Source organism: Pristis pectinata, chromosome 1 (genome assembly GCF_009764475.1).
Source record: "Pristis pectinata isolate sPriPec2 chromosome 1, sPriPec2.1.pri, whole genome shotgun sequence".
Classification (NCBI taxonomy): Eukaryota; Metazoa; Chordata; class Chondrichthyes; order Rhinopristiformes; family Pristidae; genus Pristis; species Pristis pectinata.
In genome coordinates, this window is record NC_067405.1 from 81129289 (window position 1) to 81154971 (window position 25683).

The following is a 25683-nucleotide window of genomic DNA, read 5'->3' on the forward strand; positions in this document are numbered from 1 at the left end:
TTTAAACTTTCATCATCTCACATTAAATATGCCTTCAAATATTCAACAGTTCTACCCTGGGAAAATGATTCTGGCTGTCTGCCCTGTTACGGACTCAGTGAAAGTCCCTTTAAGATAGCGAGTGTGTGTGTATGTGTGTGTGGGGCGAGCTTACGTCAATAGAAGATAAAGGACGTAATGACGTTGTTGAAGAAGTCAGAAGAAGAAGGAGAGAGAGAGAGAAGGGAGAGAGACACCAGCCTGCTAGTTTTCTCTATCGATGGATGAGAAACAATAACTGTGTCTGCCACTGAAATCCATGTATGGAAGTTGGAAGTAATCCGGTGGAGTTCACTTTGTTGCTGACCTGTAGAAGGAAACAGGTATTTGTGTGGACGACCACGATTCGGATGCTTTTCGGGGTGAGGAAGTCACTACCGAGTAAACACTGGAGTGTCGTTTGGGTTCCATCGTGGAACATTTGGATTTCATATTTACTCTCTCTATGTTTCTCTACGTCTACGTCTTATCTTCAGACAACGGTGGTTGTTGAAGAAGCCCTTGCTCATGTTTCACCTTATGGCTTGCGGAACTGAACTTTAAGAACCATTCCGGAACTTGGAGTTTGGGACTTTGTCACACACACACACGAAGAGTTTAGTTTTGGGGTTAACGTTCAAGGTTTAACATTTCTGAATTCTAACATACTAACATTTTTACTTTTATTTTACGTATTATCATAAGTAGTGATTAATAAAATAGTTTTTAACACTGAATCATGCTCAGTGTGTTTCTTTTGTTGCTGGTTCGTGACAACCCTTTCTATGCCTCCCACCAACCACTAGTCATAGTCCAGTCCAAAAAACAACCTTCCACAATCACCCTCTGCTTCCTACCATCAAGCCAATTGTGTACCCAATTAGCTAGCTCTCTCTGTATCCCATGTGATCTAAGTTTCCATAGCAGCCTACCATGTGCAACCTTATAAGAACATAAGAATTAGGAGCAGGAGTAGGCCATCTGGCCAATTGAGCCTGCTCTGCCATTCAGTAAGATCATGGCTGATCTTGTCATGGACTCAGATCCACCTACCTGCCTTTTCCTCCTAACCCTTAATTCCCCTACTATACAAAAATCTAACTGTGCCTAAAGTATATTTAATGAGGTTGCCTCCACTGTTTCCCTGGGCAGAGAATACCACAGATTCACTACTCTCTGGGAAAAGAAGTTATTCCTCATCTCCATTCTGAATCTATAGCTCCGAATCTTGAGGCTATATCTTGTCGTTCTAGTCTCACCTACCAGTGGAAACAACCTTCCCGCCTCTATCTTATCTATCCCTGTCATAATTTTATATGCTTCTATAAGGTACCCTCTCATTCTTCTGAATTCCAGCGAGTATAGTCCCAGGTGACTCAATCTCTCCTCATAGGCTAACCCCTTCATCTCCAGAATCAAGCTGCTGAACTTGCTCTCCAGTATACCTTTCCTCAAGTAAGAAGACCAGTACCCTGTACAGTTGCAGTATAACCTTCCTGCTCTTAAATCCTATCCCTCGAGCAACGAAAGCCAACATTCCATTTGCCTTCTTGATAAACTGTTGCACCTGCAAACCAACCTTTTGCGATTCATGCACAAGCCCTCCCAAGTCCCTCTGCACAACAGCATGCTGCAATCTTTCACTATTTAAATAATAATCTGATCTTCTATTTTTCCTTCCAATGTTGATGACCTCGCATTTACCAACATTGTACTGCATCTGCCAGACCCTTACCAGCTCAACCTATCTATATTTCTCTGCAGACTCTCTGCATCTTCTGCACAATTTGCTTTTTCACTCAATTTAGTCTCATCAGCAAACTTAGATACGCTACACTCGGTCCCCTCTTCCAAATCGTTAATGTATATCGTGAACAGTTGCGGGCCCAGCACCAACCCCTGCGGCACCCCGCTCACCACTGATTGCCAAGCAGAGAAACACCCATTCATCCCAACTCTCTGCCTTCTATTGGTTGACCAATCCTCTATCCATGCTAATACATCACCCAAACTCCATGCATCCTTATCGATAAGTCTTTTATGTGGCACCTTATTGAATGCCTTCTGGAAATCCAAGTATACATCATCCACCTGCTCCCCTCTATCCACTGTGCTCATTATATCCTCAAAGCACTCCAGTAAGTTTGTAAAACAGGACCTGCCCTTGCTGAATCCTTGCTGTGTCTGCCTGATAGAATCATTTCTATCCAGGTGTTTCATTATTTCTTCCTTAGTGATAGCTTCAAGCATTTTCCTGACTACAGACATTAAGCTAACTGGCCTTTTGCCTACATCCTTTTTTAAACAGTGGTGTGACATTTGTTGTCTTCCAATGCTGGAACCTGCCCAGAGTCCAGAGAATTTTGTCAAATTATCACACATGTCTCTACTATAACTTCCGCTATTTCTTTTGGTACCCTGAGATGCATCCCATCAGGACCAGGAGACTTGTCTACCTTTAGGGCCACCAGTTTGCTCATCACTACCTCTTTAGTGACAGTGATTGCATCTAAGTTCTCACTTCCCATCGCATCCATAACATCTGTCTTTGGCATGTTAGACCCACCATGAAGACTGACACAAAATAGTTGTTCAAGGCCTCGGCCATTTCCACATTACCCGATATTAATTCCCCCTTCTTATCTTCCAATGGACCTACATTCACTTTAGCCACCTTTTCCGCTTTATATAATTATAAAAACTTTTACTATCTGTTTTTATATTTTGTGCTAGTTTACTTTCATAATCTATCTTCTCTTTCCTTATTGCTTGCTTAGTGGTTCTTTGTTGCTTTTTAAAGTTTTCTTAATCTTCCAGTTTCCCACTACTCTTGGTGACTTTGTATGTATGAGTTTTGAGCTTGATGCCTTCTTTTATTTCCTTAATTATCCAAGGCTGGTTCTCCCCACCCTTACTGTCCTTGCTTTTAAGTGGAATAAACTTTTGTTGAGCACCATGAAAAATCTCTTTGAAAGTCTTCCACTGTTCCTTAACTGTCCCACCATATAGTCTGTGTTCCCAGTCCATGCTAGCCCTCATCCCATTGTAATCTCCCTTGTTTAGGCATAATACACTGGTTTTGGATTGAACTATTGCACCCTCCATTTGTATGAGAAATTCAATCATACTATGATCACTCTTTCCAAGAGGATCCCCAACTACAAGATCGTTAATGTTACCTGTATCATAGCACAGGACATTGCAAAGATAGCATTTTCTCTTGTAGGTTCACAAACATGCTGTTCATGAAAGCTATCATGGATGCATTCTATGAAGTCCTACTCAAGACTACTTCAATCAACTTGATTCGCCCAGTCTATGTGGAAGTCCCCCATGACAACTGCCGTTCCATTCTTACATGCATCAAATATTTCTTGGTTTATTGCCTGTGCCACTTTAATGTTATTATTTGCTGGCTTTTAGACAACTCCCACCAGTGACTTTTCTCCTTTACTATTCATAAGAAGGCATATGGTGTATTGTCCTTCATCAATCGCGGAATTAAATTTAGGAGCCAAGAGGTATTGTTGCAGCTATATAGGACCCTGGTCAGACCCCACTTGGAGTACTGTGCTCAGTTCTGGTCGCCTCACTAAAGGAAGGATGTGGAAGCCATAGAAAGGGTGCAGGGGAGATTTACAAGGATGCTGCCTGGAATGCGGAGCATGCTTTATGAAAGCAGGTTGAGGGAACTCGGCCTTTTCTCCTTGGAGCGACGGAGGATGAGGGGGGACCTGATAGAGGTATATAAGATGATGAGAGGTATTGATCGGGTAGATAGTCAGAGGCTTTTCCCCAGGGCTGAAATGTTGGCCACAAGAGGACATAGGTTTAAGGTGCTGGGGAGTAGATATAGAGGAGATGTCAGGGGTAAGTTTTTTACTCAGAGAGTGGTGAGTGCGTGGAATGGGCTGCCGGCAATGGTGGTAGAGGCGGATACGATAGGGTCTTTTAGGAGACTTTTGGATAGGTACATGGAGCTGAGAAAAATAGAGGGCTATGGGTAAGCCCAGTAATTTTTAAGATAGGGACGTGTTCAACACAGCTTTGTGGGCCGAAGGGCCTGAATTGTGCTGTGGGTTTTCTATGTTTCTATGTTTCTATAATCTCTACCCGGATGGACTTAACATTCTGCTCCCTGCATCGTCTCTCACTATCACCCTGATCTCATTCTTAATTAAGAGCGCTACCCCCTGCCATATTAGTTCAAGCCCTCCCCAGCTGCACTAGCAAACAATCCCCCTTGGACATTGATCCCAGTCCTGCCCAGGTGTAGACCATCTGGTTTGTACTGGTCCCACCTCCCCCAGAACTGGTTCCAATGCCCCAGGAATCTGAAACCCTCCTTCCTGCATCATTGCTCAAGCCACACATTCATCCTAACTCTGCTGCTATTCCTGCTCTGACTAGCACATGGCACAGGTAGCAATCCTGAGATTATTACCTTTGAGGTAATAAAGTCCTTGTACACTAGCTCCCTAAGTTCGACTTGTTGGACCTCATCCCACTTTTTTCCTATATCGTTGGTACCTACATGCACCACGACAACTGGCTGTTCACCCTCCCCTTCCAGAATGCCCTGCAGTTGCTCTGAGACATCCTTGACCCTTGCACCTGGGAGGCAACACACCAACTGGGAGTCCTGTTTGTGGCCACAGAAACTCAACAGTATATCTGTTTTGGAGGGAGATGACCACAGGGGACTCCTGCACTACCTTCCTGCTACTGTTCTGCCTGTTGGTCACCCATTCCCTATCTTTCCCTAGGCCTTTAAACTGTGGTGTGACCAACTCACTAAACGTATTATCCACAACATTCTCAGTATCGTGGATGCTCCAAAATGAATCCATGTGCAGCTCCAGTGCTGTTGTGTGGTCTGTCAGGACCTGCAGCTGGACACACTTACTGCACGCCTAGTCATCAGGGATACTGGCATAGTATGATTGAATTGACATTTGTTGTTGGGATATCATGTTGCAGCCATACAACATGATGATGAGGCCGCACTTAGTATTTGTGTTCAGTTTTGGTCACCCTGCTATATCAAAGATGCCATTAAGCTGGAAAGAGAGCAGAAAAAATTTACAAGGATGTTGCCAGGACTCAAGGGACCGACATATAGACAGAGGTTGAACAGGTTAGGACTTTATTCATTGGAGCATGGGAGAATGAGGGGGTGATCTTATAGATGTGATCTTATTCAATCTAATTTTTTCTTTCATCCATCCAGAGTTGACTCAGCTTTTTCCAGATGGAAAAGGAAGGGAATACTATGTTTTCGTGATTTATTCATTGATACCTGTTTTTCATCTTTTGAACAATTGTCTAACAAATACAATTTGCCTAGATCACACTTTTTTCAATATTTGCAAATTAGAAATTTTTTAAAAGCTACTATACCCTCTTTTCCCACACCTTACAAAACTGAAATTACGGAAAAAATTTTTGGTTTTAATCCTTGTCAGAAGGGCTTGATAGTAATAATTTATGATTTAATTATGAAAATTCGTTCAGAACCACTGGACAAAATTAAGAATGAATGGGAAAGTGAACTCCAGACATCTTTACCTATAGGGACTTGGAAGAAAATTCTTCATTTAGTTAATACATCTTCAATGTGTGCCAGACGTTCCTTGATACAGTTTAAGGTAGTTCACAGGACCCATATGTCAAAAGATAAGCTAGCTCGTTTTTCTCAACATATAAATCCTATATGTGACAGATGTAAATCGAATGTGGCTTCTTTGACACATATGTTTTGGTCCTGTCCTCTTCTGGAAAAATATTGGAAAGATATTTTTAACATTATTTCAAATGTGTTGGAGATTGATTTACAACCTCATCCTATCACTGCAGTTTTTGGTTTACCAAGGATAGGATCTGGCCATCTATCTGCCTCCGCTAATCGTATGATTGCCTTTGTTACATTGGTGGCCAAATGATCCATTTTGTTTAAATGGAAGGATCCAATACCCCCTACTACTTTTCAATGGTTCTCTCAAACTATTTAATTCATATTTAAACTTGGAAAAAATTAGGAGTGGTACTGTTGATCCTTCGCTTAAATTTGAGGAAGTTTGGAGTCCATTTATTCAATATTTTCACATGATATAGATCCCCTTATAATAACCTTTCAATTTAGAGGAACGGAGTTGACGACATAATATTGCTCTGTTTCTATTGAGAAATTTTAGTCCAGTTTTTTTTCCTGTTTTTTTGATTTTTTTTTTCTTTAGCTTAGTTTGGTCTGATATATTGTTTACAATTTTTCTTATTGTTTTGGGGATCTTTTTTCTTTCTTTTATATTTTATAATAAATCTTTTTCTTTTATGTTATATTCATTCACTAACAGATCATTGGATCTACAGATTTTTTTATATACTTTATTGTTCTTTATGATTATCCATGTCATGATTGCTCTCCTGATCTTTTTGTATTACATGTATAAACATTGATATATTAATCTCTATTAATTTGAAAACTAATAAAAAGATTGAAAAAGAAAAGAAAGATGTGATCTTATATATGAGGGGCACAGATAGGGTGAATGGACACAGTCCTTTTTTCCAGGGTTGGGGGATGTGATTTAATAGGAACTGAGGGGCAACTTTTTCACCCAGCGGGTGATCCATGTATGGAATGAGCTGTCAGACAAACAGCGTATTTAAAACATACAGAGACAGGTACATGGATTGGAAAGGTTTAGAGTGATATGGGCCAAATGCAGGCAAATGGGACTAGCTTAGGTGGGCATCTTGGCCAGCATGGACCAGTTGAGCCAAAGGGCCTGTTTCCATGCTGTATTGCTCAATGACTCTAATTCCTTCCCCTCCCATAGACATTCCTTGACCCACTGAGTTCCTCTCGCAGTCTGTTCATTGCTCCAGATTCCAGATCTGTAGATTCTTGTGTCTCCAATATTCAATTGAATGTTCAAAGGTGAGGTTGTTTGTAACCAAACAACCCAATGCTGAAGTGCTTGTCCCACAGGGTGCAGCACGAATAGAGCAGGGGGAGAAGGCCTGACAGAAAGCCAATTGTATCAGAAGCTCCTGACTAAGGACAGCCTCCCCTCATTGCCACTCTCAGCTCCTTCACCTCTGGATCTGACCTCTGCCACAAATCCCACTGTATTCAGATAGCCATTGACATTTCCTATCCCAGGTTCCTTGATTGGAGATCAGCAGGTATCTCCTGGGCATGTCCATCTGTAGTAGGAGAGCACATGGTTGTCACGTGACAGTAACAACACTGACCCCTCTGGTCAGAGGACAGCATTGCTTATCAGATCAGAAATGACACCACTGTCAATCAAGGTTTGGATCCACCCCACCCATCAGGTGTGGGCATAGGGATTGCCCTTGGACAGCACCTTTGTTCCTGAACCTGTCTGACCATTGGCCTTGGTAAACACCTTCATCCTTGACCCCCAAACCATTGGCCTGTCTAAAGTACCTGGCCTGGCTCCACCCAGCCCTCCAGCACTATAAAGAGTGTTGCCCATTCCTGGCTCTCTCTCTCTTTCGACTGTCCCAGGAATAGTGAGACAACGCTGCAGAGACCACTGGTAAGAGGGTACACCACCACGAGGTTTGGGAGTGTTTTAGTCAGATTTCAGGGAGTGTTAGAGCCAATACTTGTTTGGGTCAAGGTGTTCAGGCATTGAAGTGCTTATCCCTTGATAAGTTGTAACTTGTTTATTGTGTGTGTATCTCATCCTCGTTGTGATTCCCCTCACATTTGCGATCTCCTGCGTGTGTGTGTGTGCGAGTGTGCATCCGTTCCCATTCATTTAGTCCCTGTGTTTGCCTTTGTGATTAAACTATTTTTAAAATCCAAAGACTGTGTCCAGAGTCCTCCATCTTTAAGATCTGAAAGAACCTTTTTACACAACACCATCACATGCATATCTGCCCCGATTTTGGGCCAGGAAGCATCAAACAGCAACATTCTCAGACTGGAAGTTTACTTTGATTCTTCAAAAATTTTCAAACATTTGGTTTGATTATTAACCAATTCCAATTTTCAGAACAGCAAAAATTACAGATTTGGGAACTGATAGATTTTCCATTACAATGAATATTAAACACCTCAACATTTACCATCAAAAATCTTTTATAATCACTTGGCAACATTTACTATTAAGATCCTTCTACAACTACCTGTCACTGTTTACCATTAAATGTCTTTCACAATCAACTGTCAGTTTACCATTAAAATCCTTTTATAATTACTTGTCAGTGAGCTTTTATAATCACCCATTAATCTGTTCGTTAAGGTATTTTAGAATCACCTGTTCTCAAGCTGCATTAAGCATTAGTTTAATCAGTTTCAGACTGCCATCTGTTGGTCCAGCTAGCAGAAACAGAAAATGTTGGAAATACACAACAGGTCAGGCCACATCGCTGGGAAGGGACCCTTCGAGACCTGATGTAGGGTTTCCAACCTGAAGTGTTAACCCAGTTTCTCTGAGATTTCTCTGTTCCTGTTTCAGATTTCCAGCAGCTGCAGTTTTTGTTTTGATTTTTCAGGTCAGCTATTGGGTTTTGTTTACATCAATCAGTGTGCAAAGATTCATCGTGCAATATTGCAGCCAATTATAACTTCCCTTAATACTGCGAAGATTTGGGAAACAGAGGGGCTAATGATTACATGCTGTTGTCCTCCCTACAGTGAGAGTTGGAGTATGGAACAGCTTGTTCAGTGCCATTTCACAAGAGGACCCTTTACATTGGGTAATCTTTCTTACAGTAGCAGATGCTGAGTGCAAAGCTTCAAGATTCACTTCCACATGTCCTTCTTTGGTAATATTCAACAAGTCCCCACGCTCAGATGTTCTTGGAACTGGCCTTCCTGGAACACGACATGACTCAGAAGTGGGCAGTATGGATCTCTGCCACAGTCTGGAGGTAGTCCTTGTAGAGCATGCACACCGGCACCCCCTGCTCCACAACCTGCCACTTTGCCCTGACCTCCTTCATCGAGCCATCCTGCAGGAGGGGCAGCTTTATCTCTCTGCTGGCTCCCGACCCACCTCGACTTGTGAGAGCCTGTGAAAGAGGAGGCAGGGGCAGGAGGATCAGCTTCTTATCACTCGAGGTTGCCCACAGCCCTAGCAGACCCTCCCAATTGGCGGGGATTTTAACCCCACCTACCCGTGAGCCCGGCAGTCACGCAGTGAGCCCAGTCCGTCAGGTGTACAAGGAGAGGTGGTTCCTCCCCACCCCATCACAGTGAGGCTGTCCTGAACATGCTGGGATTGGAGCCAATGACCCCTCTGCTCTGAGCCATATAGAAGCCATATGGCATCTATGCCATAAAGAAGGAGACATGAGATATCTTTGGTAGAAGGAGAATCCTGAGAGATTTTACAAGTAAGATTATAATTATTATTGTAATTATAATTATATATAAATAATTATATTTTACAATTATATAAACAATTATAACTATAAAATTATAAGAGCAAAAGGGTAACCAGGGAGAGAATAGGTCCCCTTAAAGATCAACGTGGACATCTATGTCATGGGAGATAGATGAGGTCTTAAATTAATATTTACCATGGAGATCATAGTAGTTTGAGAGTTCAAGGCAGAAATTAGTGATGTCCTGAAACATATCAATACTATGCAGGAGGTCTTGAAGCGCAAAAAGGTGGATAAACCCCCAGGACATGACCAAGTGTATCCTAGGACACTGTGATAAGCTAGGGAAGAAATTTCAGGGGCCCTGGCAGAGATATTTGTATCTTCCTTACCAACGGGCGAGGTAGCAGAGGACTGAGGGTGGTTAATGTTGTGCCTTTATTTAAGAAGGGCTGCAATGACATCCCAGGGAACTACAGGCCAGTGAGGCTAACATCAGTGGTGGTAAAGTTACTGGAGAGGTTTCTAAGGGACAAGATCTACCAGCATTTGGAAATGCAAGGACTGATTAGGGATAGTCAGCAGGGTTTTGTGCTTGGGAAATCGTGTCTTGCAAATCTGAGTCTTTTGAAGAAGTGACCAAGAGGATTAATGAGGATGTCTACATAGACTTTAGGAAGGCCTTTGACATGGTCCAGCATGGTAGGCTGGTCCTGAAGATTAGATCACATGGGATCCAGGGTGAGCTAGCCAATTGGATACAAAATTGGCTTGGTTGTTTTTCAGACTGGATGCCTGTGACCAGTGGTGTGCTGGGTCCCCTGTTGTTTGTCATACATATTAATGATTTAAGTGAGACTGTCGGTGGTATGGTTAGGAAGTCTGTGGATCACACCAAAATTGGTGGTGTGGTGGACAGGGCAGAAGGTTTTCTAAGGTTACAACGGGATGTAGATTAACTGGGAAAGTGGGCCAAGAAATGACAGATGGAATTTAACTCAGACAAGTGCAAAGTGATGCATGGTAGGAAGTTAAACCAGGGCAGGACCTACATAGTGAATGATTGGGCCCTGGGGAGGGTGGTAGAATGGGGAGACCTCCGGGTACAAGTAAAGTGGTGAAGGAGGCTTACCTTCATTGGTTGGGGCACTGACTACATGAGTTTGGACATCATAAAGGACATTGGTGAGAGCGCACCTGGAATATTGTGTGCAGTTCTGGTTGCCAATACTGTTGAAATGATGTGACTAAATTAGAGAGGGTGCAGAAAAGGTACACAAGGATGTTGCCGGCACTGGAGGGTCTGAGTAATAAGGAGAGACTGGACAGGCTGGGACTGTTTTTCCCTGGAGTGAAGGAAGCTGAGGAGTAACCTTATTGATGTTTATAAAATCATAAGGAACATAGATAAGGTGGATGGTTAGTCACTTTACCAGGGTAGGGGAGTCTAAAACTAGAGGGAATAGGTTTAAGTCAAAAGGGGAAAGATTTAAAGGGGACCTGAGGGGTAAGTTTTTCACAAAAAGGTTGGTGGGTATATGGAACAAGCTGCCAGAGGAAGTGGTAGAGGTGGGTACAATTACAATGTTTGAAAGACATTTGGATAGGACAGAAAAGGTCTGGAGGGATGTGGGCCAAATGCAGGCAAATAGGATTAGCTCAGGGAGGCACCTTGGTTGGCATGGACGAGTTGGGCTGAATGGCCTGTTTCTGTGCTGTTTTGGTATATGACTCTATGACTTAAAAGATTACCAGCTAACCTGCCATGTAGAGCAGATTGGCTGCAGGCAATGACTCCAGACCCCTCACCCACCAGCAAAACCAACAGGAAACACATGGGTATAATATTACTGCAGTATAAACAACTCACATTTGTGAGTGGATTGTCTTGATTCAGATGAAAGTTGAGGACTTGAGTTTCGATCCATGCATTATCTGTGTTCCTTGGGTCATCCACATATCCAATGTAAACCTGAAACACACAATGCACTCTGATTTAAGTGTCATTGGACTGAGCTTCAATGTTCATCCCTGATCTGCAACAGATATCTGCAACACTTTGGTGAGGCCGCATTTGGAATATTGTGTTTGGTTTTGGTCACCTTGTGATAGGAAAAGTGCCATTAAGCTGGAAAGAATGCAGAGGAGATTTACGAGGATGTTGCCAGGACTCGAGGGACTGAATTATGGAGAGAGGTTGAGCAGGTTGGGACATTTTTCATTTGAGCGTAGGAGAATGAGGTGTGATCATATAGAGGTGCACAAAACCATGAGGGGCATAGATAGGGTGAATGCATAAGTCTTTTCCTCAAAGTTGGGGAATGAAGAACCAGACGGCATAGATTTAAGGTGAGAGGGGAGAGATTTAATAGGAGCCCCAGGGGCAACCTTTTCACCCAAAAGGTGGTTGGTATATGGAATGAGCTGCTGGAGGAAATGGTTGAGGAAGGTACCTTAACAACAGTAAAAGGCACTTGGACAGGTACATGGATAGAAAAGGTTTAGAGTGAAATGGGCCAAATGCAGGCAAATAGGACAAACGTAGATGGGGAATCTTGGTTGGCATGAACCAGTTGGGCCAAAGGGCCTGTTTCCATGCTGTGTGACTTCATCAATTTAATTGGGGAAGGGCAAATTGTGAGGCTATAAGGCTAGAACTTGGGAGTGTAAATTGGGATGACACTTTCAAAGGGAAATGCACTATGGAGATGTGGTCGTTGTTCAGGGATCTCTTGCAGGATGTTAGGGATAAATTTGTCCCGGTGAGGCAGAGAAAGAATGGCAGGGTGAAGGAACCACGGGTGACAAGGGAGGTGGAACAACTAGTTAGGAGGAAGAAGGTAGCATTCATAAGGTGTAGGCAGCAAGGATCAGAAAGGGCTCTGGAGGAATATAGGGTAGCAAGGAAGGAACTTAAAAAGGGGCTGAGGAGAGGAAGAAGGGGACATGAAAAGGCCTTGGCGAGTAGGGTTAAGGAGAATCCCAAGGCTTTTTTCACGTACGTGAAGAGCAGAAGCATGACGAGAGTAAAGGTCGGACCGATCAGAGACAAAGGTGTGCCTGGAAGCTGTGAAAATGGGTGAGGTTCTCAATGAATACTTCACTTCAGTATTCACCAAGGAGAGGGGCCTTGATGACGCAGAGGACAGTGTTGTTAAGGTTAATGTTCTAGAGCATGTAGATATCAAGAGAGAGGATGTGTTGGAGCTGTTAGAAAATATTAGGACAGATAAGTCCCCAGGGCCTGATGGGATATTCCCCAGGCTGCTCCGCGAGGTGAGGGAGGAGATTGCTGAATCATTGGCTAGGATCCTTGAGCCCTCGTTGTCTATGGGAATGGTACCAGAGGATTGGAGGGTGGCAAATGTTGTCCCCTTATTCAAAAAAGGTAGTAGGGATAGTCCAGGGAATTACAGACCAGTGAGCCTTACGTCTGTGGTGGGCAAGCTGTTGGAAAGGATTCTTAGAGATAGGATCTATATGCATTTACAGAATCATGGACTGATTAGGGACAGCCAGCATGGATTTGTGAAGGGAAGATCATGTCTCACAAGCCTGATAGGATTCTTTGAGGAGGTGACCAGGCAGATTGATGAGGGTAGTGCAATAGATGTGGTCTACATGGATTTTAGTAAGGCGTTTGACAAGGTTCCACATAGTAGGCTTCTTCAGAAGGTCAGAGGGCATGGGATCCAGGGAGGTTTGGCCGTGTGGATTCAGAATTGGCTTGCCTGTAGAAAGCAGAGGGTTGTGGTGGAGGGAGTGCATTCGGATTGGAGGGCTGTGACTAGTGGTGTCCCACAAGGATTGGTTCTAGGACCTTTTCATGATATTTATTAATGACTTGGATGAGGAGGTAGAAGGGTGGGTTGGCAAGTTTGCAGATGACACAAAGTTCGGTGGTGTTGCGGATATTGTGGAGGGCTGTCGAAGCTGGCAGAGGGATATTGATAGGATGCAGAGCAGGGCGGAGAAGTGGCAGATGGAGTTCAATCTGGAGAAGTGCGAAGTGGTACACTTTGGAAGGACAAACTCCAAGGCAGAGTACAAGGTTAATGGCAGGATTCTGGGTAGTGCGGAGGAGCAGAGGGATCTAGGGGTTCATACCTACAGATCACTGAAAGTTGCTTCGTAGGTGGATAGGGTAGTTAAGAAAGCTTATGGGATGTTAGCTTTCATAAGTCGTGGTATTGAGTTTAGGAGCCACAAGGTAATGATGCAGCTCTACAAAACTCTGGCTAGAGAACTGTGTCCAGTTCTGGTCGCCTCATTATAGGAAGGATGTGGAAGCGTTGGAAAGGGTGCAGAGGAGATTTACCAGGATGCTGCCTGGTTTGGAGAGTATGCATTATGAGGAGAGACTAAGGGAGCTAGGGCTTTACTCTTTGGAGAGAAGGAGGATGAGGGGAGACATGATAGAGGTATACAAAATATTATGAGGAATAGATAGAGTAGACAGTCAACGCCTCTTTCCCAGGGTACCAATGCTCAAAACAAGAGGGCATGGCTTTAAAGTAATGGGTGGGAGGTTCAAGGGAGATATTAGAGGGAGGTTTTTCACCCAGAGAGTGGTTGGTGCATGGAATGCACTGCCTGGGGTAGTGGTGGAGGCAGGTACACTGGTCAAGTTCAAGAGATTTAGATAAGCATATGGAGGAATTTAAAATAGTGGGTTATGTGGGAGGAAGGGGTTAGATAGTCTTAAGCGAAGTTTAAAGGTCGGCACAATATGGTAGGCCAAAGGGCCTGTATTGTGCTGTATTGTTCTATGGTCCTAATCTATGTCAATAACATGAATAGTCAGAGGTGTCTGACATCAAAGGCTGGTTGACATAGAACATAGAACATTACAGCACAGTACAGGCCCTCTGGCCCACAATGTTGTGCTGACATAATTGATAAATTGAGGTCATGGTACAAAAGGTTCGTGACAGCCTTCAGAAGAAAAAAACTTCCCTAAGGGTAGAAAGCACAGAGACATAGTAACAAATGGATTTTCAGACCTGAGGAAGGCAGTGAGCTGAAAGCTCCAGAGATCAGTGCCCAGGCACAAGCTGTGCAGAGTGGAAATTCAAAATTTTCAGATGACTCTAAACTTGATGTGGCACATACAGAGAGGATGGTAACTAGTACTGCAAGAGCACATTGAGAGCTGGCACATTGTCAGGCAATACTGACCACGTGCACTGTGGTAGGTAGAACAGGGAGAGGAAAGGGGATGTGGATAGGGTAGGTGAGTGGGCAAGAAGTTGGCAGGTGGAGTATAATGAGTGTAAGTGTCTGGTTCCAGACTTTGGAAGAAAGAATGCAAAAGCAATTTATTATTTGAATGGAGTGAGACTACAAAATATTTCAATGTGAAGGGATTTGGGGGTGGCAGTACATGAAACAAAGGGTTTTCTTGCAAGTACAGCAAGTACTGAGGACGGCGAATAGAACATTGGCCTTTATTACAGAGGTCATAAAGGTTGGCCCAAGAGCCCAGCCGAGTTGTGGACGGGGATGTTCTTGGAGCCCCCTTCTCCTGATAGCTGTTTAGTTGTCCACCCTTAATCACGACCAGATGTGGGTGGACTGCAGATTCAATGGGTCTGGGATGTCCTGGTCTGTTGGTGCTTGGCTTACAGGTAGTCCTGCGTCACCAGGTAGGACCCTCAATGTTAGCTCTGTCTGGAGGAGCTCCAATCTCCATACCACAGTGTTTGGGAATTACACCTCCAATAACGGCGCTGCTGGATATGACCTGTCGAGCATGAGCTGATTTTTCATGTACACTGGAAGCAAATTGCTCTTGATACCTTAGCAGACAGGACTGACTCTGGAATGAGGCTGCAGTAACATCGTGAGGTGAATTTACAATTGCAGAACTCCACATAGGATTGTGACCTAATGTCTTCCATACAACTGATGCCTACAAAGTTTAACTCCCACCTTGAAAGCTTCCTTCAGTAGGTTCTGCAATGTGCTCAGCATCTTTGTGTTTAAAATGAGCTTCAGATTCTTTGGGAATGTCTCTCCAGGATTGAGAACACCCTGAGTAGTAAAATAAAGAAATGTTTACTGGACATAAATTGCAGATACATTTTCCCAGATTTTCCCCCTTTTCTGCTGAATTTCTGATTCCAATTTTCTTCCACTCATACAAGGGTCCACATCTCTGATCTGATTTTGTGACACCAGGCTATCTGGTTTAGGGAAACATCAATACTCTCAGTGTCCTGTTCCCTGCCCTTCCCTCTCTTTCACTCTTGGTATCCCTTTTCCAGTCTCTCCCTCTCTCCCACACTCTGTGTCCCTTTTCATGTCTCTCCTTCTCTTTCACGCTCAGTGTCCCTTTTCCAGCCTTTCGGGTCGTTTCGGTGAACTTCGGAGCAGCTGAGTGTTTTTTTTCTCTCTAACTTTACTGGGTGTTTTTTATAGGCTGCCCAATAGTGACAGGGATATTGAGGAGCAGATAGGGAAGCAGACCTTCGAAAGGTGTGAGAATAACAGAGTTGTTGTGATGGGGGATTTTAATTTCCCAAACATCGATTGGCATCTCCAGACAGTGAGGGGTTTAGATGGGGCGGAGTTTGTTAAGTGTGTTCAGGAAGGATTCTTGACACAATATGTAGATAGGCCGACAAGAGGAGAGGCTGTGCTTGATTTGGTATTGGGAAATGAACCTGGTCAGGTGTCAGGTCTCTCAGTGGGTGAACATTTTGGTGATAGTGATCATAATTCTATCTCCTTTATGTTAGCACTGGAAAGGGATAGGAACAGACAGGCTAGAAAGGTGTTTACTTGGAGTAAAGGGAATTATGAGGCTCTCACGCAGGAAACTGGAAGGCTAAATTGGGAATAGATGTTCTCAGGGAAAAGTATGGAAGAAATGTGGCAAATATTCAGTGGATATTTGTGTGGTGTTCTGCATAGGCATGTTCCAATGAGACAGGGGAGTCACGAGAGGATACAGGAACCGTGGTGTACAAAGGCTAATAAATCTAGTCAAAAGGAAAAGAAAAGCTTACTAAAGGTACAGAGAGCTAGGTAATGTTAGAGATCTGGAAGAGTATAAGGCTAATAGGAAGGAGATTAGGAGAGCCAGAAGGGGGCATGAGAAGGCCTTGGCAGGCAGAATTAAGGAAAACCCCAAGGCATTCTACAAGTATGTGAAGAGCAAGAGGATAAGATGCAAAAGAATAGGACCTATCAAGTGCAACAGTGGGAAAGTGTGTATGGATCCGGAAGAAATGGCGGAGGTACTTAATGAATACTTTACGTCAGTATTCACTACGGAAAAAGATCTGGGGGATTGTAGTGGGGACTTGCAGCGGCCTGAAGAGCTTGAGCATGTAGATATTAGGAAAGAGGAGGTTCTGAAACTTTTGGAAAGCATCAAGTTGGATAAGTCGCCGGGAGCAGATGAGATGTACCCCAGGCTGCTGTGGGAGGCGAGGGAAGAGATTGCGGAGCCTCTGACGATGATCTTTGCATCGTCGATGGAGACGGGAGAGGTTCCAGAAGAGTGGAGGGTTGCGGATGTTGTTCCCTTATTCAAGAAAGGGAGTAGAGATAGCCCAGGAAATTATAGACCAGTGAGTCTCACCTCAGTGGTTGGTAAGCTAATAGAGAAGATCCTGAGAGGCAGGATTTATGAACATTTGGAGAGGTATAATATGATTAGGAATAGTCAGCAAGGCTTTGTCAAGGGCAGGTCCTGCCTTACGAGCCTGATTGAATTTTTTGAGGATGTGACTAAACACATCGATGAAGGGAGAGCAGTAGATGTAGTGTATATGGATTTCAGCAAAGCGTTTGATAAGGTACCCCATGCAAGGCTTATTGAGCAAGTAAGGAGGCATGGGATCCAGGGTGGCATTGCAGTGTGGATCCAGAACTGGCTGGCCCACAGAAGGAAAAGGGTGGTTGTTGAAGGGTCATATTCTGCGTGGAGGTTGGTGACCAGTTGTGTACCTCAGGGATTTGTGCTGGGACCCTTGCTCTTTGTGACTTTTATAAACGACCTGGATGAGGAAGTGGAGGGGTGGGTTAGTAAGTTTGTGGATGACACAAAGCTTGGGGGTGTTGTGGATAGTTTGGAGGGCTGTCAGAAGTTACAAAGGGTCATAGATAGGATGCAAAGTTGGGCTGAGAAGTGGCAGATGCAGTTCAACCCAGATAAGTGTGAAGTGGTTCATTTTGGTAGGTTAAATATGATGGCAGAATATAGTATTAACGGTAGGACTCTTGGCAGTGAGGAAGATCAGAGGGATCTTGGGGTCCAAGTCCATAGGATGCACAAAGCGGCTGCGCAGGTTGACTCTGTGGTTAAGAAGGCATATGGTGTATTGTCCTTCATCAATTGGGGAATTGAATTTAGGAGCTGAGAGGTATTGTTGCAGCTATATAGGTCCCTGGTCAGACCCCACTTGGAGTACTGTGCTCAGTTCTGGTCACCTCACTACAGGAAGGATGTGGAAGCCATAGAAAGGCTGCAGAGGAGATTTACTAGGATGCTGCCTGGAGCGTGGAGCAATGTCTTATTAAAGCAGGTTGAGGGAACTTGACCTTTTCTCCTTGGAGCGACAGAAGATGAGGAGGGACCTGATAGAGGTATATAAGATGATGAGAGTTATTGATCAGGTAGATAGTCAGAGGCTTTTCCCCAGGGCTGAAATGGTGGCCACTAGAGGACATAGGTTTAAGGTGCTGGGGAGTAGATACAGAGGAGATGTCAGGGGTAAGTTTTTTACTCAGTAAGTGGTGAGTGCGTGGAATGGGCTGCCGGCAACGGTGGTGGAGGTGGATACGATAGGGTCTTTTAAGAGACTGTTGGATAGGTACATGGAGCTGAATAAAATAGAGGGCTATGGGTAAGCCTAGTAATTTCTAGGGTGGGGACATGTTCAGCACAGCTTTGTGGGCCAAAGGGCCTGAATTTTGCTGTAGTTTTTCTATGTTTCTAATCATTTTTCTATGTTCTAAACTGCAGGCGCATGATGTAAGCGGGTCGCGCGGGCAGTTTAAAAAGAAGACGCAATAAGCAGTGGGCAGCGTTGGAGCGGGTAGTGGAGTGAGAGATAGCAGAGTGACTGGGCTTTGGCTCAACGGGCTTAGGCGGTAAAGGGGCGAGGTGAGATCCACTTCTCTATTATTCTCTTCAGCATCAGGAAGCCGAGGCCATCTGCAACAACACTAGTGAGTAGCTGGTAAGTAAAGGAAAGGTTTACTGTTATTATTATAAATTTTTTAAGTAGACTACAGCTAGGTAGGGTAAAAAATAGATCAGATGGAGGGCATGGCGATGCGCTGCAGCTGCTTGATGTGGGAGCTAGTGGACCCTGCTGTGGTGCACGGCGACCACATCTACAGTAAAGTGCATGAGGCTGGAGGAACTTCAGCTCAGAATTGATGAGCTGGAGTCACAGCTTCAAACACTGCAAAGCATCAGGGAGGGAGAGAGATATGTAGATGCTGTGCATCGGGAGGCAGTCACTCCACTTAGAGCAGGTACTTCTATGAGACAGAGATGGGTGACTGTCAGGGGAGAGAAAGAGAAGGGGAACAGGTAGACAATGCAGAGGACCCTGGAGGCTGTTCCCCTCAATAACAGGTATTCCGCTTTGGATGCTGTTGAGGGGGATGACCTACAGGGATCAAGCAGCAGAAGCCAGGTCTCTGGCACTGGGACTGGTCCTGCTGTTCAGAAGGGAAGGGAGGAGAAGAGGAAGGCAGTAGTGATAGGGGACTTGATAGTCAGAGAAACAGATAGGAGCTTATGTGGAAGTGAGCATGAATCCTGGATGGTATGTTGCCTCCCAGGTGCCAGGGTCCGGGATGTCTCTGATTGGGTCCACAGTATTCTTGAGCAGAAGGGAGAACAGCCAGAAGTTGTAGGACATGTTGGTACCAATGACATAGGTAGGAAGAGGGATGAGGTCCTGAAAAGTGGGTTTAGGGAGCTAGGCAGAAGGCTGAAGAACAGGACCTCAAGGGTAGCAATCTCAGGATTGCTGCCAGTGCCACGTGATAGTGAAGGTAAGAATAGGAGGAGATGGCAAATGAATGCGTGGCTGAGGAGTTGGTGCAGGGGGCAAGGTTTTAGATTTTTGGATCATTGGGATCTCTTCTGGGGAAGGTGGGACATGTACAGAATGGATGGGTTACACCTGAACTCGAGGGGGACCAATATCCTTGCAGGCAGGTTTGCTGGGGTGTTTCAGGAGGGTTTAAACTAGTTTGCGAGGGGGATGGGAACCAGAGGGGTAGGTCAGTGGAAGAAGTGCATGGAGCAAAGTCAGATCTAACATGTAGAGAGGCTTTGAGGCAGGAGAAGCAGAGTACGGGGTATAAAAGTAGAAGGGTGGATGGGCTAAAGTGCATTTACTTAAATGTAAGAAGTATCAGGAACAAGGGTGATGAACTGAGAGCTTGGATAAATATGTGGAACTATGATATTGTGGCTCTTGCAGAGACTTGGCTGTCACCAGGGCAGAAATGGATGCTGAATATTCCTGGATTTCAGTGTTTTAAAAGGGAGAGGGAGGGGGGGAGAAGAGGAGGAGGGGTGGCGATACTGGTCAGGGACACTATTACAGCTGCAGAAAGGGTGGATAATGTAGAAGGATCCTCTCTAGAGTCAGTATGGGTGGAAGTTAGGAACAAGAAAGGAGCAGTTACTCTACTGGCCCCCCGGTAGCAGCAAGGATACTGAGGAGCAGATCGGGAGGCAGATTTTGGAAAGGTGCAAGAATAAGAGGATTGTTATCATGGGAGACTTCAACTTCCCAAATATTGATTGGAACCTGCTTAGTACAAAAGGTTTAGATGGGGCAGAGTTTGATAAGTGTGTCCAGGACGGATTCCTGTCACAGTATGTTGACAGGCCGACTGGAGGGAATGCCATATTAGATCTAGTATTAGGTAATGAACCGGGTCAGGCGACAGATCTCTCAGTGGGTGAGCATTTGGGGGACAGTGACCACCGCTCCATAACCTTTAGCATTGTCATGGACAAGAATAGTAGCAAAGAGGACAGGAAGGTATTTAATTGGGGAAGGGCAAATCATGAGGCTATAAGGCTAGAACTTGTGAGTGTAAATTGGGATGACAGTTTTGAAGGGAAATATACTATGGAGATGTGGTCGTTGTTCAGGGATCTCTTGCAGGATGTTAGGGATAAATTTGTCCCGGTGAGGCAGAGAAGGAATGGCAGGTCGAAGGAACCATGGGTGACAAGAGAGGTGGAACAACTAGTTAGGAGGAAGAAGGCAGCATACATAAGGTGTAGGCAGCAAGGATCAGATAGAGACCATGAGGAATATAAGGTAGCAAGGAAGGAACTTAAGAAGGGGCTGAGGAGAGCAAGAAGGGGACATGAAGAGTTCTTGGTAAGCAGGGTTAAGGAGAATCCCAATGCTTTTTTCACTTATGTGAAGAGCAGAAGCATGATGAGAGTAAAGGTAGGACCAGTTAGAGACAAAGGTGGGAAGATGTGCCTGGAAGCTGTGGAAGTGGGTGAGGTCCTCAATGAATTCAGTATTCCTCTTCAGTAATCACCAAGGAGAGGGGCCTTGATGATGCTGAGGACAGTGTTGGTAAGGTTAATGTTCTGGAGCACGTAGATATCAAGAGGGAGGATGTGTTGGAGCTGTTAGAAAATATTAGGACAGGTAAGTCCCCAGGGCCTGATGGAATATTCCCCAGGCTGCTCTGTGAGGCAAGAGGAGATTGCTGAACCATGAATCTTTGAGTCCTCATTGTCCACGGGAATGGTACTGGAGGATTGGAGGGTGGCAAATGTTGTCCCCTTATTCAAAAAAAGATAGTAGGGATAGTCCAGGGAATTATAGACCAGTGAGCCTTATGTCTGTGGTGGGCAAGCTGTTGGAAAGGATTCTTAGAGATAGGATCTATGGGCATTTAGAGAATCATGGACTGATCAGGGACAGCCAGCATGGCTTTGTGAAGGGCAGATCATGTCTCACAAGCTTGATAGGGTTCTTTGAGGAGGTGACCACGTAGACTGATGAGGGTAGTGCAGTAGATGTGGTCTACATGGATTTTAGTAAGGCGTTTGACAGGGTTCCATGTGGTAGGCTTCTTCAGAAGGTCAGAGGGCATGGGATCCAGGGATGCTTGTGTGAGTGGATTCAGAATTGACTTGCCTGTAAAAAGCAGAGGGTTGTGGTGGAGGGGGTGCATTCTGATTGGAGGGCTGTGGCTAGTGGTGTCCCACAGATTGGACACAGCAGATGGACATTGATAGGATGCAGAGCTGGGCTGAAAAGTGGCAGATGGAGTTCAATCTGGAGGTGTTACACTTTGGAAGGACAAACTCCAAGGCAGAGTACAAAGTTAATGGCAGGATTCTGGGTAATGTGGAGGAACAGAGAGATCTGGGGTTTCATATCCACAGATCACTGGAAGTTGCCTCACAGGTGGATAGGGTAGTTAAGAAAGTTATGGGATGTTAGCATTCATAAGTCGTGGGATCGAGTTTAAGAGCCACAAGGTAATGATGCAGCTCTACAAAATTCTGGTTAGACCACACTTGGAGTACTGTGTCCATTTCTGGTCGCCTCATTATATGAAGGATGTGGAAGCGTTGGAAAGGGTGCAGGGGAGATTTGCAAGGATGCTGCCTGTTTGAGAGAGTATGCATTATGAAGAGAGACTAAGGACTTTACTCTTTGGAGAGGAGGATGAGGGGAGACATGATAAGAGGTGTACAAAATATTAAGAGGAACAGATAGAGTAGACAGCCAGCGCCTCTTTCCCAGGGCATCAATGCTCAATACAAGAGGGCATGGCTTTAAAGTAATGGGTGGGAAGTTCAAGGGAGATGTCAGAGGCAGGATTTTTACCCAGAGAGTGGTTGGGACATTAAATGTGCTGCCTGGGATGGTGGTGGAGGCAGGTACATTGGTCAAATTCAAAAGGTTGTTAGATAGGCATACGGAGGAATTTAAAATAGAGGGATATGTGGGAGGAAGGGGTTAGATAGTCTTAGGTGAGGTTTAAAGGTCAGCACAACATTGTGGGCCAAAGGGCCTGTATTGAGCTGTACTGTTCTATGATTCTATCCCTCTCTCTCCCTCACTCTCGTGTCCCTTTCCTTGGTCATGGTACACATCAACTGCAGCCTCCCAGGTTTCCTTGATCAACTACAATTCGCCCACCACTAGAGCACATCCACAGCAGATGCCATCGCCATGGCTCTACACTCATCTCTGGAGTATCTGAGCAGTGAAGACAACTATGTCAGACGACTATTGACTACAGCTCCATCTTTAATACCATAATTCCAAGCAAACTCATCTCCAAACTCCTACACTTCCCTCTGCAGCTGGATCCTTGACTTTCTGACCAACAGATCGCAATCAGTAAGTATTGGCAGTAACACCTCTGGCACGATTATCCTCAATGCTGGTGCCCCACAAACTCGCATCTTTCCTCCCTATACACTCTCAATGGTGTGGCCAGATTCTGCTCCAACTCCATCTACAAGTTTGCAGATGATACCATGGTAGTAAAGCCAAATCTCATAATGATGAGTCCATAGAAACCATAGAACAATACAGCACAATACAGGCCCTTCGGCCCACCATGTTGTCTGACCTATAAACCACGCCTAATGCTATCTAACCCCTTCCTCCCACATATCCCCTATTTCAAATTCCTCCATATGCTTATCTAACAATCTCTTGAACTCGACCAATTTACCTGCCTCCACCACCACCACCCCAGGCAGTACATTCCATGCACCAACCACTCTGAGTGAAAAACGTCCCTCTGATATCTCCCTTGAACTTCCCACCCATTACTTTAAAGCCATGCCCTCTTGTAGTGTGCATTGGTGCCCTGGGAAAGAGGCGCTAGCTGTCCACTCTATCTATTCCTCTAAATATTTTGTATACTTCTATCATGTCTCCCCTCATCCTCCTTCTCTCCAAACAGTAAAGCCCTAGCTCCCTTAGTCTCTCCTCATAATCCATACTCTCCAAACCAAGCAGCATCCTGGTAAATCTCCTCTGCATCCTTTCCAACGCTTCCACATCCTTCATATAATGAGATGACCAGAAATGGACACAGTACTCCAAGTGTGGTCTAACCAGAGTTTTGTAGAGCTGCATCATTACCTCGCGGCTCTTAAACTCGATCCCATGACTTATGAAAGCTAACATCACATAAGCTTTCTTAACTACCCTATCCACCTGTGAGGCAACTTCCAGTGATCTGTGGATATGAACCCCCAGATCCCTCTGCTCCTCCACACCACCCAGAATCCTGCCATTAACTTTGTACTCTGCCTTGGAGTTTGTCCTTCCAAAGTGTAACACCTCACACTTCTTCAGATTGAACTCCATCTGCCATTTCTCAGCCCAGCTCTGCATCCTATCAATGTCCCTCTGCAACCTTTGACAGTCCTCCACACTATCCAAAACAGCACTGACCTTTGCGTCATCTGCAAACTTGCTAACCCACCCTTTTACCCTTTCATCCAAGTTATTAATAAATATCACAAAGTAGAGGTCCCAGAACCGATCCCTATGGGACACCACTAGTCACAGCCCTCTAATCTGAATGCACTCCCTCCACCACAAACCTCTGCTTTCTACAGGCAAGCCAATTCTGAATCCACACGGCCAAGCCTCCCTGGATCCCATGCCTTCTGACCTTCTGAAGAAGCCTACCATGTGGAACCCCGTCAAATGCCTTATGAAAATCCATGTAGACCACATCTACAGCACTACCCTCATCAATCTTCCTGGTCACTTCCTCAAAGAACACTATCAGGCTTGTGAGACATGATCTGCTCTTCACAAAGCCATGCTGGCTGTCCCTAATCAGTCCATGATTCTCTAAATGCTCATAGATCCTATCTCTAAGAATCCTTTCCAACAGCTTGCCCACTACAGACATAAGGCTCACTGGTCTGTAATTCCCTGGACTATCCCTACTTCATTTTTTGAGTAAGGGTCAACATTTGCCATCCTCCAATCTTCCAGTACCATTCCCGTGGACAACAAGGACTCAAAGATCCTAGCCAACGGTTCAGCAATCTCCTCCCTCGCCTCGCGGAGCAGCCTGGGGAATATTCCATCAGGCCCCGGGGACTTATCTGTCCTAATATTTTCTAACAGCTCCAACACATCCTCTCTTGATATCTACATATCCTAGAACATTACCCTTACCAACACTGTCCTTAGTGTAATCAAGGCCCCTCTCCTTGGTGAATACTGAAGAGAAGTATTCATTGAGAACCTCACCCACTTCCACAACTTCCAGGCACATCTTCTCACCTTTTGTCTCTAATCAGTCCTACCTTTACTCTCGTCATCCTTCTGCTCTTCATGTACGTGAAAAAAGCCTTGGGATTCTCCTTAACCTACTCGCCAAAGCCTTTTCATGTCCCCTTCTTGCTCTCCTCAGCCCCTTTAAGTTCCTTCCTTGCTACCCTATATTACTCCTGAGCCCTATCTGATCTCTGCTGCCTACACCTTATGTATGCTGCCTTCTTCCTCCTAAGTAGTTGTTCCACCTCTCTTGTCACCCATGGTTCCTTCGACTTGCCATTCTTTCTCTGCCTCATCGGGACAAATTTACCCCTAACATCCTGCAAGAGATCCCTGAACAACAACCACATCTCCATAGTACATTTCCCTTCAAAAATTTTATCCCAATTTACACTCTCAAGTTCTAGCTTTATAGCCTCATAATTTGCCTTTCCCCAATTAAATATCTTCCTGTCCTCTTTGCTCCTATCCCTGTCCATGACAATGCTCAAGGTTAGGGAGCGGTGGTCACTGTCCCCCAAATGCTCACCCACCTAGAGATCTGTCACCTGACCCGGTTCATTACCGAATACTAGATCTAAGATGACATTCCCTCCAGTTGGCCTGTCAATATACTGTGACAGGAATCTGTCCTGGACACACTTAACAAACTCTGCCCCTTCTAAACCTTTGGTACTAAGCAGGTGCCAACTAATATTTGGGAAGTTGAAGTCTCCATGATAAGAACCCTGTTACAATTGCACCTTTCCAAAATCTGCCTCCCAATCTGCTCCTCAGTATCCCTGCTATAGAATACTCCCAGTAGAGTAACTGCTCCTTTCTTGTTCCTAACTTCCACCCATACTGACTCTAGAGAGGATCCATTTACATTATCCACCCTTTCTGCAGCTGTAATAGTGTCCCGACCAGTATCGCCACCCCTCCTCCTCTTCTCCCCCCCCCTCCCTCTCCCTTTTAAAACACTGAAATCCAGGAATATTCAAAATCCATTCCTGCCCTGGTGACAGCCAAGTCTCTG

The 25683-nt window shown here is 44.8% G+C and overlaps 1 protein-coding gene across 7 annotated transcripts in view; it reads right to left on the reverse strand.

The window, feature by feature from the left end:
• Nucleotides 1–7723: 7723 nt before the first annotated feature.
• Nucleotides 7724–25683, reverse strand: part of trpm2 (transient receptor potential cation channel, subfamily M, member 2) — a 247332-nt gene continuing 229372 nt past the window's right edge. For 5 of the 7 annotated variants that reach the window (XM_052043091.1, XM_052043168.1, XM_052043247.1 and 2 more), the window contains 3 exons: nt 15316–15417; nt 11255–11356; nt 7724–9069 (listed from right to left, as the gene is read on the reverse strand). In XM_052043091.1, coding sequence (XP_051899051.1) covers nt 8890–9069; nt 11255–11356; nt 15316–15417 — 384 coding nt within the window. In that variant the 3' untranslated portion in view covers nt 7724–8889. Of the gene's footprint in view, nt 9070–11254; nt 11357–15315; nt 15418–25683 lie in introns of those variants that run through there. The other 2 variants (XR_007958558.1, XR_007958583.1) reach the window with 2 other exon arrangements.